The sequence below is a fragment of the Populus nigra genome, chromosome 14, assembly GCF_951802175.1.
Source record: "Populus nigra chromosome 14, ddPopNigr1.1, whole genome shotgun sequence".
NCBI classification, from domain to species: Eukaryota; Viridiplantae; Streptophyta; class Magnoliopsida; order Malpighiales; family Salicaceae; genus Populus; species Populus nigra.
In genome coordinates this window covers 1,084,501-1,099,619 of record NC_084865.1, presented here as the reverse complement: position 1 = coordinate 1,099,619, position 15,119 = coordinate 1,084,501, and the positions used below count along the sequence as shown (strand labels likewise).

The following is a 15,119-nucleotide window of genomic DNA, read 5'->3' as shown; positions in this document are numbered from 1 at the left end:
AAAGTTGATGTCTCTACTTACCAGAATTCTTCCATTTTGAGGCTGGAAGATTCTGTAAGCTTTTGATGGACTGCTGTATCCAATGAATACTCCTGGTTCTGACTTCTTATCCAGCTTATCTCTTTTCACCTGTGGTACATGAGTGAAACAAATATAACCAAAAATTTTTAAATGTTGCAGGTCTGGTTTGTATCCAAACCAAGCTTCAAAAGGAGTTTTTTTCTGCAAGGCTCTGGTTGGCATTCTGTTCAGCAGATACACTGAGGTATTTGCAGCTTCAGCCCATAATTTCTTTGGCAACTCTTTTTCGTGCAGCATACATCTAGTCATTTCCATGATACTCCTGTTTTTTCTTTCACTTACACCATTCTGTTGAGGTGTGTAAGGTGCAGTAAGCTGATGTTCAATTCCAGATTCATCACAGAATTGCTGAAATCTCCCACAGGTATACTCCTTTCCATTGTCTGATCTTAATGTCTGAATCCTGCACCCACTTTGGTTTTCCACCCATGTTTTATACTTCCAAAACACATTAGCAACTTCTGATTTGAATTTAAGAAAGAAAATCCAACAGAACCTGGAATAATCATCAATGAAGATGATATAATATTTGCTGCCATTCAGTGAAGCTGTACTCAAAGGACCTCCAACGTCTGTATGTACCAGCTGAAGTTTTCGTGTTGCTCTCCAGGTTGCATGAGGGAAAGGTTTTCTGGCCTGCTTACCATATTGACATGCTGCACAGTTTGCTGACCTGTTCTCCAGTTGTGGTACTCCTTTTACAAGAGTATGTTTTTGCATATACATAAGCCCTGCATGATGAAAGTGTCCAACTCTTTTATGCCACAATTCGTCACTGCATGTTTTTGCAGAAAACACACTCTGCTCCTTCTCCATAAGGTTTAAAGTAAAACCTTTTGATTTCATTTTTACCCTGAACACGTTGTTGCCCAAGTTGTCTTTGATCAGACACCATTGATCTTCAAAACTTAATTTGAAACCTTTTTCCATAAGCTGTCCAACACTAAGCAAGTTTTGATCAATGTCAGGCACATATAAAACATCTGAAATATACTTCAAACCTGACAAACTGTTTAAGACAACAATTCCTTTGCCTTTGACATCAATGTAATCACCATTTCCAATTTTAACTTTGGAAATAGTCGTTCTGTCAAGTTCTTTAAACAAATCCTGATTGTTTGTCATGTGGTTTGTGCAGCCACTATCAATCAACCAAGAATCATTCGAACTATTTCCTGTTGAAAAACATGATGCAACAAACAGCTGCTCCTCTTCAGGTTGTTGTGTAACATGATTCGCCTTTTCTTCATTTTGTTGTGTCCTGCAGATTTTTTCAACATGTCCAATCTGTCCACATTTTCTGCACTTGATATCTGGTCTCCACCAACACTTGATCGGCTGATGATTTGTTTTTTTACAGTAGGTACATGGTGGAAATGTTTCCACCTTGTTTCTGTACGTTTGAACCTTTTTCTTCTTGATGAATCTCCTGTCTTTGCCTCCTCCTTGATATTGAGTTCTTGCTTGAAAAGCTCCCTGCATTGATTCTTCAAGTCTCATTGATCTTCTTTGTTCTTGTGCCTGCAGTGCATTTGTTAATTCTCCAAGAGAGATGCTGGTTAAGTCTTTTGATTCTTCTAATGAAGAGATCTTAGACTCATATTTTTCAGGCATAGTGACCAGTATTTTCTGCACAATTCTGTCATCAGAAAATTCTTTTCCAAGCAATCTTACTTTGTTTATTATGCTTAACAATCTGTCAGCATAATCTTTGATGTTTTCGGTTTCCTTCATCTTCTGCATTTCAAATTCTCTGATTAAATTCAGAACTTGCATATTTTTTGTTCTTTCATTGCCTTGATATTCCTTTTTAAGATAATCCCAAATACCTTTTGCAGAATCCAAATTCATGATTCTTGTGAATACTGTATTTGATACTGCAGCATATAAGCAAGCTTTGGCCTTGGATTTTCTTGTCTTCTTCTCCTTGTGAATCTTTAGTTGGGCTATAGTTGGATTTGCAGGCAAGTCAGGAACAACATAGTTTTCTTCCACAGCTTCCCAGAGATCTAGCGCCTCCAGATGCACTGTCATTCTGATGGCCCATGTTTCATAGTTTTCACCATTGAAGATTGGTGGTGAACCGTGTGAGATGATTGTTTCAGAATCCATTTTGTGTTTTTTTGGTTGTGTTTGTGGTTTGATTTGGTTTGTGTTTTTGTTTCTCTCAACTCACAAGTCCCTCAAGATAAACTATTGCTCTGATACCAATTTGTTGGTTATAATTCTTTTGTTGCAGAACACAAGTACATGCAAAACAGACGTAAAGAAGAGTTTGTAGAAGAATTGATATTATTGATCTCAGAATTCTCTTTAAATAGAGTTAGAGTTTTACTTGGAAACAAAGACAATTTAAAATTCAAAAACATTGCATAACAACAGATCAGATATGATCAGTAATTTATTCCTAAAATCTTGGTCTTCAGCAAAGATCTTCATTGACGAAATACATGCAACAGCAACAGCACAGCTTCCTAGTCTTCTGCAGCTCTCTAAGACATTTCATCAACAAAAATAGTCTCAGCTCTAAACGTTTATGTCACTGATTTTCTAATTTAGTACTATGTTTAGACAAAGGCCCTTCAACTTCCACCTCGTTACGATCTGCAAACCTCTACTTTCTTGATCAATCTGAAGGAGGATCTAGTGATTCTTATGATAAGAGCCTGGCTGCTGCGTTTGAATGGAGTTCTGAGCTTTCACCAAGATTTTTCGGTAGAGAATTCAAGCCAGGGCTTGCTTTGTGTACGCTCCAAAGTACGTGGATGGGCTAAGGTATATAATGATGCGTGGATGCTAAATCCTCTTACGGGTGAGTATATCATTCTTCCATTCCATCTGAGCGCCAAATATTTCTATCGGTGTGGGATATGGTCTTGTCCTATCACGAATCAATATAAGATTATCAGTATATTTTACAATGGAGATACTACCAGAGGAGCTGAGGTCAACAAAATTGGTTCTGCCGAGTGGTGAAACATTGTTGTGCCAAAATATAAATACTATAATCGGTATAACTGGGTAAGTTTTACTGATGTCTACGTTAATGGTTCTATTCATTGGCTTATCATGGACAGTTCGGTGGCTGATTCGAATGTGTGCTTTTGATTTGAAACTGAGAAATTTATATCACTCTCAATGCCACCATATTTTCAAAATTCTAAATCAAGGGTAGATGTAGGGTTATTTGAAGACTCCATTTATTTTTGTAGTTATGGTCATAGTTTAAATCCAAAATCTGCCGAGGTATGGCTGATGAAGAAGTATGGCGTTGAGGGATCTTGGACTGAGATTCTTGTAATGGATTTCAATATTAGATACTGCTATTCAAGGGATGTTCAAGTGATAGATTTCTTGGAGAACAGGAACGTTCTATTAGAAGATGGCAAATTTATAACATTATTTTTGCACAATCGAAAGGAAAGGTCTGGTAAAGAAGGATAAAGGGAGGACAGAATTTTTCAACTCTGCCTTTGTTAACAAACCAGGTTTTGCTTCTCTTGAAGATGTGGTGGGAGATAGCTTAAAGATTTTGAAGGGTTTTAAATGGGATCGTCGAAAACCCTGAAGGGTTCAAACAAAATGATAACAAGTGGTCTTAATTCTGTCAAATGACATAAGAATATGTGAATGGCATGGAATTCAGAATTAATTGATGGGATTTCAAAGGGATAAAGCTCTTGAAAAGGCAAGGACATTCTATTATTGCCTTTGAAGCTTTATCATGATGAGGCTTATCCTCTGCAGTTGTCCTATAGAAGTTGTTTTGTACAAATTGCATTGCCTGTATATGCAGCTAAACTTACTTTCACTACTAGTTAAGAAGATTCCATTCATGAAGGAAATGCTCACATTTGCATGTCTTGATTGAATTAGATTTATTGTTAAAATTCAACTCGTATTCCCACAAGGAAATCATAATTTCTTGTTTATTTCTCAACAAGAAGAAAAAATGCAACTAACATGGCCAACAACAGGCAACCTACTTCTGAACGCAATGAAATCACAGACACTGCATGCTCTCAATTTCCTTAACATATGAAAATCCACTTGGTTGTGTCCTCATGATCCACCATTCGCACCCCTACTAGATATTTCCTTACCACAACCCACATTCTCTCTAACAAAGATCCTTGGGATGGAGAAGAAAGGATCACAAAGAGATGGGACCTTGTTGCAGCATCCACTTCTCCTTGTACTTGCTTTAGCTATAGGTTTTGTTATAATGGATCCGTTTAAAATGGGACCTTTGGGACACCATGATTTCAAGCCTGTCAAGCATGACCTTGCACCTTACAAGCAAGTCATGGAAAACTGGCCTAGGGACAATAAAAGCAGATTAGGGTCCGGGAATTTGGAGTTTGTCGATGAAGTTTTCGGCCCTGAATCGTTGGAGTTCGACAGCCTGGGGCGAGGCCCTTATGCTGGGTTGGCTGATGGACGTGTTGTGAGATGGATGGGAGAGGATGTTGGATGGGAAACATTTGCTCTTGTTTCCACAAACTGGTGAGTTCTATTAATGACATCATCAAAACACACAATATTTTCATTTGGTTGAAAATTAACCCACTATATATCTCAACAAGTCAAGAGGATCATCAAATTCATCTAAGCAATGGAAGCATGAGAAAATTTGTGCTAATTATTTTTTGAATTGGCTTTGAAACATGCTAATTATTCTTTGAATTGGCTTTGAAAGGTCAGAGAAACTATGTGCTAGGGGAGTTGACTCAACCACATCTAAGCAATGGAAGCATGAGAAACTGTGTGGTCGTCCATTAGGTCTGAGGTTCCACAAAGAGAGTGGAAATTTGTACATTGCTGATGCTTATTATGGCCTTCTGGTTGTTGGACCTGAAGGAGGACTTGCTACTCCTTTGGCCACTCATGTGAGAGGGGAACCAATACTCTTTGCAAATGACCTTGACATTCACAAGAATGGATCCATCTTCTTCACTGACACCAGCAAAAGATACGACAGAGTGTAAGAGTACACAAAAACAGAAGCTGTTTTTACAAGATTTGGCTAATTTTGTTAAGTTTTGGAGATTTTAATAGGAATTTATTTCGCAGGGACCATTTCTTCATATTGTTGGAAGGAGAATCCACTGGTAGGCTTCTCAGATATGACCCTCCTACCAAAACGACTCACATTGTATTGGATGGCTTAGCATTTCCAAATGGAGTTCAGCTATCCAAGGATCAAACTTTCCTGGTCTTCACTGAGACCACCAATTGCAGGTAATGTGTATAGATATCTCTGTAATTCCACAAAATTTTCACAGAATTCTGACATAACTGTGGTGTTGTAAGATCCAAAATTAGTACTCTATTCAAATACTGGACTATGAACATCATGAACATTAACACTTTGTGGGTTACAAAGTAATAATAAGCTTGATCAGTTTGTTATGGTAATGCCACAGAATAATGAAATACTGGCTAGAAGGACCGAAAACCGGAAGGGTGGAACTTGTTGCGAACTTGCCTGGCTTTCCAGACAATGTAAGATTGAATGAAAAAGGCCAATTCTGGGTTGCAATAGATTGTTGCAGGACAGCCGCACAAGAGGTTCTTACACACAATCCATGGGTGAAGAGTGTCTATTTCCGGTTACCAATCCGTATGAGGTACTTAGCGTGGCTGATGGGCATGAAGATGTACACGGTTGTTTCCCTCTTCAATGAGAACGGAGAAATCTTGGAAGTTCTTGAGGATCCGAAGGGTGTAGTAATGAAGCTAGTGAGTGAAGTTAGAGAAGTAGAAGGGAAGCTGTGGATTGGAACTGTAGCTCATAACCATATTGCTACCCTTCCTTATCCCTAGCATCAAGACCATCCTTGATGGTTATTTTGTTTTTCTGTGGTGTACTAAATGTTGACTTTAATTTGGAATTTCCTTCATTTAGCAAAGGGTTAAACAACTTGCAGACTTCTCTCTCACTATCTAGCTCTCTTCCCCCCGAGTTTTTTTTTTCCTTGAGAATCTTCATCCCCTTGTGATCAATAAGATGTTTTGACAAATAAATCCTGAATTTTGTAGCTTAATAGTCAAGAAAAATGCAGTAACTAGAAGAATCTTGAAGTTGTGAATTTAAGGCTGTGGTATAGCAACAAAGGTGACCAAACACACAAGCATCCATATCACACAGGTAGAGAACAAGAGTACACCCGAGGACAAAGCTTAGAATTTTGAATCAACAAATCGCCATCAAAGGCCCATGATTGCATCAAGGTTCTAAATAAACTATAACATATTAAATGCTTAAGCTATAAACTCAATCTTCAAGGAAACTAGAATATAGAACCCGCCTAAATGAGGTATGAATGTAATGCATCTAAAAGACTGGAAATAAAAGGTAAATGTCCTATGTGACAACAGGATGTAAACAACAGTAGACAGAACATTCTGTAGCTGGTCTGATGATCATGCTATTCTCAGTCCTTTGATGAAGAGGAATTATCCTCAGATGAATTATCTTTCTGGCTTGAAGAAGCCATTGATCCTCTCATTTGCAAATCCCCACCTTGTTGCTGCTGCTGTTGAAGTTGTTGCTGTTGAAGCTGATGCAGCTGGAACTGCTGCTGCTGCTGCTTCTGAGAATGAATTTGGAGTTGTTGAAACTGTTGTGCAGCTAAGAAAGTATGCATTGCTTGATTATTGGGATATAATTGCTGGCCTCCTCCAAAAGATGCATAGTTTGGCACTTGACCAGTCAGTACCTTCAGATGCTGAATTTCTTCTTTCAGTGCGTCATTCAAGGCTATTGCAAAACAAATAACATCATTAAGACAAGTAACAAAAGAAGGAAGGTGGTAATCCAAATAATTTCAGAATTAATATGCAAAACCACACAGAAACAGGGATGCTGTGCAAATTTTATTGACTACCTCCTATTTAATAGTTCTAACAAAGTCATCTCAAGTTCCAGAAGCGTGATACAAAAAAAAAAAAAAAAGAGATTATTCACAACCCCGGATGAGAATAAAAACTACCACCTTCCAAGGTAAGTTATAAACCTCAAAGCATAGGGTAAGTTAGCAATAATGCTTTAGAGTTCATGAGAAAGCATTCACAAAATAAATAGCATGCACGAGAATTTGGAAGTGGAAGAGCTACTTGAACACCAACTTTATAAACAACAATCACTTCTGCAATAAACATCCATCAGCAAGGCCCAAAAAAATCTATATAACTCGATGCATAGCATCCTTGACACCTTTTACATGCCACTCAATCTACCCAGGCTATATCTTATATCATCTTAGAAACTTCAAAATTTATTTCCTCGTGTGGTAGCCATTTCTTATCGTTATCCATAACTACCACCATATCAGAACATTATTGCATCCCAAGCAAGGTACACCATCAGTTGAATGCTAACAAATGCGCATTCATTTAAGACTCATAAATAAATAATACCCAAAACCCTACTTTAAGACGACTGAAGTATGCATATTTTGGAGAATTTCCGAACTGAAAAGGAACATAAATAACACCTATTATCTTACTAATTAAGAAAAGTCAGCTCAATTCCTAGCCCTAGGCCCTTATCAAGGAATGAAATAATTAACTCCCAACTATGTTTTTAATGCATGCTCCAGGCTAATATCAACAAATAATCAAAGTAATACCAATATAATCAAGCATACAGAGAACCACAGCTGATCCCATATTTAGCTCAACAAAAACAACTACAAAATCCTCTAGCACTGCAATGTGTTATAAATGACAAGTAATCAGCATGCCTGGCCCCTAGACAGAGGAGGATATTAATTTTTCTTCACTGATCAACTGACGTAAGAGGGAGAAAGAGAGGTTTAGCGCATGCAGATACCATATTGAACAATATTTCTAAGCAAAATCTAGATCACGCACAGCTCAGAAAATGAACAAGCCTCTGTGTGTGTGTGTGTCAACTGACATAAGAGAGAGAAACAGAGGTGTGTGTCAACTGACATAAGAGAGAGAGAGAGAGCGGTTTAGTGCATGCAGATGCTATATTGAACAACAGGTCTAAGCAAAATCTAGATGGAGCACAGCTGCCATGTTGACCAATAGTTCTAAGAAAAATCAAGATTGCACACAGCTGCCATATTGAAACAATAGTTCTAAGCCAATCTAGATTGCGCACAGCTCAGAAAATAGACAAGCCTGTGCATGGCAATATGCAAGTCATAGACTGATGAAGCGTACACAACTAATGCCAAATATCTAGCGCATGCATACGCTGACATAAGTGGATATCACTATTAGATGACATGGGCAAGAAAAGATAAAACAGGGAAACATTGTAGTTTGCACTCGTACACTTTTTATACATCAATGGGTTTTGATATGCCTCTTCATAAAAATCATAATGAAATAACAAATATTGATGAAAAAAAGAATAAAAAAAGCAACTGAAGTTGTCTGATTGTATTTAGAAAGTTCAGCCAAGACCCTTACCATCTTGCAAGTGGACCTGTTGCTCCATCGTTTGCAAACGCAGTTTCAGTTCACTATTTTCAGCAGTCAGGCTGTTTGTATCCCTCTGTCACAACATAACCAAAGAAAGATACATCCACTATCAATACAACATACATTAATGTGTTCTGGATAGCAACATTACTAATTTGAATAACATACAGAAAACATGAAAGGTAGGCTACAACGTCCATGGTACGATCAAGTCAAACCAGATACAGTTCACAAATGAAAAACTTACCTGAAGAAGAGTCAATTGAGCAGACAACGACGTCGCTTCTGTTTGCAGTGTCTGCATTTTCCTTTCAAGTTCAGCTATGTACCGCATCTTCCTTTCCTTGGACCTTGCAGCAGATTGCCTGTTCGCCCAAATCCTACGATGGAACAGAAAAGAACACGTCAGATGTCAATCTAAAATACATGAGAAGATGGCATGTCTATTTTCTCTCCCCCATGAGAGAAGGGTATAAAATAAGAAGGATGAGAGTGAAGAGAGATGTGGACTTCGCAGCAGAGGAATTCAAGTCCATAGTTTTTATACAACCAGTAAACTTTATTTAACAGCTTAACACAGATTCTGTACCATCTGTATAACTAACTATTCCTAAAACAACTCCCTCATTAGCCGGGCATCACTACAACAAGTACCTTATGAAAAGTGAAAACTATTAAATTCAGCACTTACTAAGACTGTTGTTACGGAGCCAATAACTAACTCAAAGACGCCCAAAACAAACAAAATGTTTCAAAAACATTCAATTTCTTAGAACAGGCACAACCTTTTAATTTTCATGCAAAACTTCCCATCCAAACACGATATTACTAAATGAAATTAGCATCGAAAGCAATCTCATAATATAACAAATCACACCTTAACAATAGAAAAATTAAAAAGAATGTGAGACAGGATACCTTTTTGCACGCTTTGGATCTAAAAGTGCAAGTTCAGCAAGCTTTGCCGCAGATATGGACTTCTTGGAATCAGCGTGAGATGCCTCCTCAGAACCTGACATGAGCATCTCTGGCTTGATAGTTGTCGAGCCATCCATTGAGAGGCTATGTTGATGCCTAACTTTAGGCCTTTCGCTAGGACCAGCACCCAAATCCATTGTTGCAGGCAGTGGTGCCAGTGGTTGTGCTGACACTGGTGGAGCCGATGACTCCCCAACTTGAAAAGCAGATGTGGCCGAGGATGAACTGAACTTATCCATATCAAGGTACATTGACAAATAATCTTCCTCCGTTTCATCAGAGAAAGTTGTCCCATCTGTACCACCACCCACAACACCAAGATCACTGTCAAAGCTAATATCATCAGGGAGAGTGAGAATCTCTGAATGGGCACGACGGTGGCCCAAATTCTTAGGTGGGTTATCAGACATTCGGCTGATATCATGACTAAATCGATTAGAATCCAATCCATGACCGAAATGACTAGGGTCTGAACTACTGCCAGGAGCCTTTGGAGGAAATGTAGAAGGCGATTGCTCAGGCTTTACGCTATAAGAGCTCCCAGAGGGTGAAAAACAAGAATACCTCCCAGAAGGTGGTGGTAAACCACTACTATGGTTGCCAGGAGATTTATCCTTATCCATCCAGACAAATCACGAAAACCCCAAAACCCTATTCAAATTTTAAAACAGCTAGTTCAATAACTCAAGAAGGCAAAAACCAACAGTCCAAAAAATGAAGATTTTGCACACGACAAGGAGTGAAATGCCAAAAAGTCTTGATTTTGAAGCTACACAACATTCAAACACCTAAGAGAAGCAAAAAAAAAAAACCCTCAGAAACACCCAAATTACACTTCAAAACAATAGATTATCCACTCTAATTCCAACAAAACACTAAAAACTAAAGACACAAACTCAACAAACCTAATAAAGTATCAGACTTGATACAAAGCTTCAAACTTTATGCATAACAACAACAAAACCAAGAAAAATGAGAGAGATCTGATTACACAAAACACAGAGAAATTACGAAAAACAGGAAGGGATTATTAACAAGCAAGGAAAAGTAAGCAAACCCAAGAAATCAGGCAGCTGAAAGCTCCTTGGGATTGGTGAGAAAGAATTTACCAGGAAAATCAGAGAATCTCCTAGGAAAATAATTCAGACATGAATTCTCTCTCTCAGAGAGATTTTGGGGGCTTTTAGATCTTCTAATTCTAATTTTAAAAACAAAAACCCAAAAGTGTAAAAAAAGTTAAAAAAAAAAACAGAAAGAGAATCATATTCAAGCCATTTCACATGGTCACACTTTACCTTTTTCTATATGTATACATATACTATATCTATACAATACACCAAACATGTATTTATACACACATAGATGTATGTATGTATGTATGTATGTATTTTTGTATTAAAAAAAAGTGAAGGTTTTTGGAGGGTGTAAATGCAGCTGTATTACCATGTATGGGGATTGATAGTTACAAAGCTTTTTACCCTTTGTGAATTTCCAAATTTGGATTTCTAGTTTTTATTGTTTGGACAAGATTTCCCCACTGGTTTTGTAAAAAAGATAGGGGTGAGGGAGGAGAATGGATGGTAATTTATCCTGAAATTAATGGATATTAATTTAATTTGATCTAAATTTATGGCTTTAATAGATAATATATATGATATAAATATTATTAAACTCGATTCAAAACTCGATCTTTTTTATATATATATATATATATATAAATTTTTTATTCAATATATAATTTATAGTTTATATATTAAACTATTTTTCATTTCTTTTCTTATCATCTCATCTAGAATTTTTAATATGAGCAAACTTGGTAGGTTCTAGGTCTTTCAATTTCTCCTAACATAGATGCTACCATATCTCATTAAATTAAAAAAAATATTATCCTTAAAAAAAAACTCAATCAATGAGTATTTATTGTCATCCCTGTAAAGAGATAGAGATAGTGGATTGGGCAAGGTTTGGACAAATTATTAAAAGGTAAAATGGGAGGTGAATGGGAAGTTGGGTGAGTGCAAGGATGGAGTGAGATTTAGATTGATATTTACTTTTGGGGGATGCGATTTTGGTTTGATTGTGTGAGATATGATAGCACCTGCGAATAAAAGGAAAGAAATTGAAAGATTTAGAATCAACCAAGTTTAGATGAAAGGATAAGAAATGTTATATGTGCGTGCGCACACATACATTTTATAAATAATTCAGTTTAATCAGACTTAATTTTTAAACTAAAAAACAACTATATTAAAATTTTATTTTCTTCACTAAATATTGTAATTTGTAATTGATTAATTTGTAAATAAAAAGGTTTTAAGATGTCAATCTTCATGAAAGAACTTATCAATCCTTTAGATATAAAGATTTTATGAATTTATGAAAATATTTTAGACGCATTTATGTAAACCTTTAATATCGATAATTGAGATAGTGAATTTATTAAGATAGTTAGATAATCATATTTTTTAAAAACATCTTTAAGAAAGTTTAATAAATGCATCGATCATCATTTAAAAGATCTTTAATAATTTATCACAAAGAATTTATTATCATATTATAAGTATTGTCTTATGTAACGAGAAAGATGAATTTCAAGTTATTGAAATTGATGATTAAGCAAAAATAAAATTGGGGTTGCTGGCAAGATAGCAGTGGGTCAAATCATGGTTGCTACCTTGGCAGCAAGCCATAAATGGGCCTACCACCATGTTATTAGTCCATATTGAGTCTGCAGCCTGGTAGCAGGCCCAAATTGAGCTTGGCTCCTTGTCCAAGCTTGGTTTTCTTTCCTCTTTTTTTTTCTTTTCATTTTTTTTTGTTAGGCATTGAAACACACTTCGAGAATATTTCTATTCTAAAAAATACATTACCCTTTCTCGCCAATAAATAATCTCTCACTAACTTCTTAGGCTAGCATTTCCATCAATAGTTATCTTTGTGGTTTGTTTTACCATATCTAAAACACTAAAAAATTAAAAACATATATAGAACTCGAACCCTGATTTATGGTTTGTGTAGTTGTTGATTCAGGCTGAACGAATGATGTTTGTTTGTTGGCGCGCATCTCCCTGTTAATTTGGTAAAACTAAAAACCATATTTGTTAATTACCCCTAACAACTTGTTATTTCCTCATAATTAAAGCTCTCTGATATGCTTCTAAAACTATGTACAAAGACTGCAAACACATTACATCTTGGATGGACTATCATAATCCATTTAAATATATGGAAACCAACTACTTTTCTGTTTTTAATATATCATTCATGGCCACTAATTGGTAGAAATCATCAGTGTATTTATCAATAGTTCACCCACCTTGTCTCAATATATGGATTTATTGATACAAAGTTTGAGTGAACTAGAATGAAAAAAAGTATTCCTTCATTTTCTCACAATCATTAATCTTTTATTTGTCTTATCTCTCACGAGATCTTTTTATTTTATTTTATTTTGGTGAAAGAAGCTCACCCTTTAATCTAATAGCAATGAGCTTCACCCTAATTTGCTCTAAAATTTCCATGTATATAAAAATCCTCTCAACTTCATTTAACTAATCGATAAACTTCTTCGCTTGTAAAGTTCCTGCAAAATCAAGAAGTTTAATTCAAAACCCAAAATCTCTATAATGCTATGCCCGATCAAAAGGCTACCTTCTCTGAAATGAGGTTCCGGTACTGGTCATGGACCTACAATTACTATACTCTTATTCTTGTTTGGTCTTTTTTACCAACCGCCAAGTAAGCTCTATGATATGCCTTTGTGTATCTTCAATCGCCATCTCCTGAACGTTTTTTTCTTAAGAGGGAACCTCTTCATCCCTTTTTTCATGAACACATTTTGTTTTGTGACCTCTTCCAACCGTGATTGTTTTATAGTACACAACAAGCAAATAATAATCAAAGACCGTTAGGCTCTGATAACAACTGATACAAAGCTCTGATACCAACTGACATAGATGAAAACAACGCAAGAAAAACAATGATAAGAAACAACATAAAATTCTATAGAATATGGTCACCACATCAAAAATCTTAATTCAAAATTTCATTTCTCAATTATTCACCACATTAATTTGCCTCCTCTTTAAAAGGTTTACACTTCTTTAATAAGCTCAAAAAACAACATAAACAAACTAGGAAACCCAACAATAAAGAAAAAACAATAAAAGTCCTAAAAAAATTAGGAAAAATAAAATTATTAAGCATAATATTTAATTTTCTAAACTTAATAGAAAAAAATAAATATAAATAGTTTTTCCGAAAAAAATCCTCCTACGTAACCAAAAAAAAAAAAAACACTTATCATCAAATAAAAAGAAAAAAAAAACATTTCTCCATTTGTATGACACAGCTAGTGATATATTATGTTATACACATGGTACATACCATCTATTACATCATTACATTAAACGCTTATCTCCTTTTGTATGGATTTTATTTTACAATATATATATATATAAAATCTTAATTAACATAAAGGACCAATAAACTGAGAATTGAGAAAGATAGAAAATATATTATTTAAATATATTATTTTATATTGTTATATTCCATTATTAATACATTTCATTAGCCTTGTTATTTCCCTTTTTTCTATCACAAAGCAATCTTCAACAATGCTAAAGTACTCTCAAAGACAAAATAAAATAAAATAATAAAATGGAGAAAATTTATTATAATCCATACCACACACAGCCAACATCCTCAGGAAAAATTGAAAACAATAATCATGCAGGTGGATGGGAGTTTGTTTAGGACAAGGATAGTCAAAGGTTACGTAGTAGCAGTAGTAGTAGTTTTACCTTGTAAGAGAAGTAAATTTATATTAAATCAAATCGAAAACATAAAACTAATTAAAAAATTTGCAAATTGTAAACAATGGATAAATTAACGTAACATTTGAGCTCATAGTTCTTGAGAGATCACCTATTATTCCCCTACCAGTTCCTTTCATAAGATCTGGATGCACCCTTACCATCCTATTGTGTTCATAGACTCGGACCGGACACTCTGTAATCCTTTCATGTTGTTATGATTCAGTATTAATCAACTGTTAGAAGACAATCACATTTTTATAAAATCCAGTTCAACTCGGCAAGGCAACCTGGTAATTTACCGACATCAACTGGATCTAGACTGATTTTTATGTAGAACCAAGTCAAAAGTTAATCCAGTCAAAACTAGTTTATCGAACAAATCAATCTATGACCTAGATTTGAACCTATCCAAACCGAAACAACACTATTATGGATTGAACTGGATTAACCCTGGAGCCAAACTGGATGGGGGCAAAACTTGCATTTAGCACCGGACTTGATATGGAGTTTGTTTGACGGGTTCTATAGACAATATTGTCATGATTGGGGGAAATCCAGCAAGTTTGCTTGTTATGCCTGCACTTGGCTTGTTTATGAATGTTCCCGTAACGTCGTGGTAATGTATCTAAGAAACATATTTGATTTGGTAATTCACTATTCAACACTTGAAAATATTCTAAATTTTCTTGATTTGGCAATTCACTGTTAGGCACTTCAAAAATGAGAAAGCTATATATAAAAAAAAAGCTGTGCATTAGGATTTCCAACACTTGTTATCTGGGA

General features: G+C 35.7%; 2 protein-coding genes across 3 annotated transcripts; one reads left to right on the top strand and one right to left on the bottom strand.

Annotated features, from left to right (window-relative positions):
* Positions 1-4,219: 4,219 nt before the first annotated feature.
* Positions 4,220-5,940, top strand: LOC133673223 (protein STRICTOSIDINE SYNTHASE-LIKE 13-like). The gene is made up of 4 exons (XM_062093942.1): positions 4,220-4,587; positions 4,781-5,065; positions 5,155-5,322; positions 5,508-5,940. The coding sequence occupies exons 1-4, from the start codon at positions 4,220-4,222 to the stop codon at positions 5,905-5,907; spliced, it is 1,221 nt and encodes a 406-aa protein (XP_061949926.1). The 3' UTR covers positions 5,908-5,940.
* A 314-nt stretch (positions 5,941-6,254) lies between these two features.
* Positions 6,255-10,802, bottom strand: LOC133673222 (probable transcription factor PosF21). 2 transcript variants are annotated; one of them, XM_062093941.1, is made up of 5 exons: positions 10,577-10,802; positions 9,460-10,170; positions 8,789-8,921; positions 8,530-8,614; positions 6,255-6,844 (listed from the first exon to the last, which is right to left on the bottom strand). In XM_062093941.1, the coding sequence occupies exons 2-5, from the start codon at positions 10,140-10,142 to the stop codon at positions 6,519-6,521; spliced, it is 1,227 nt and encodes a 408-aa protein (XP_061949925.1). In that variant the 5' UTR covers positions 10,143-10,170; positions 10,577-10,802; the 3' UTR covers positions 6,255-6,518. The 2 variants fall into 2 exon arrangements, with proteins under 2 accessions (XP_061949925.1, XP_061949924.1); XM_062093940.1 differs by having other exon boundaries at positions 10,629-10,802.
* Positions 10,803-15,119: the final 4,317 nt, after the last annotated feature.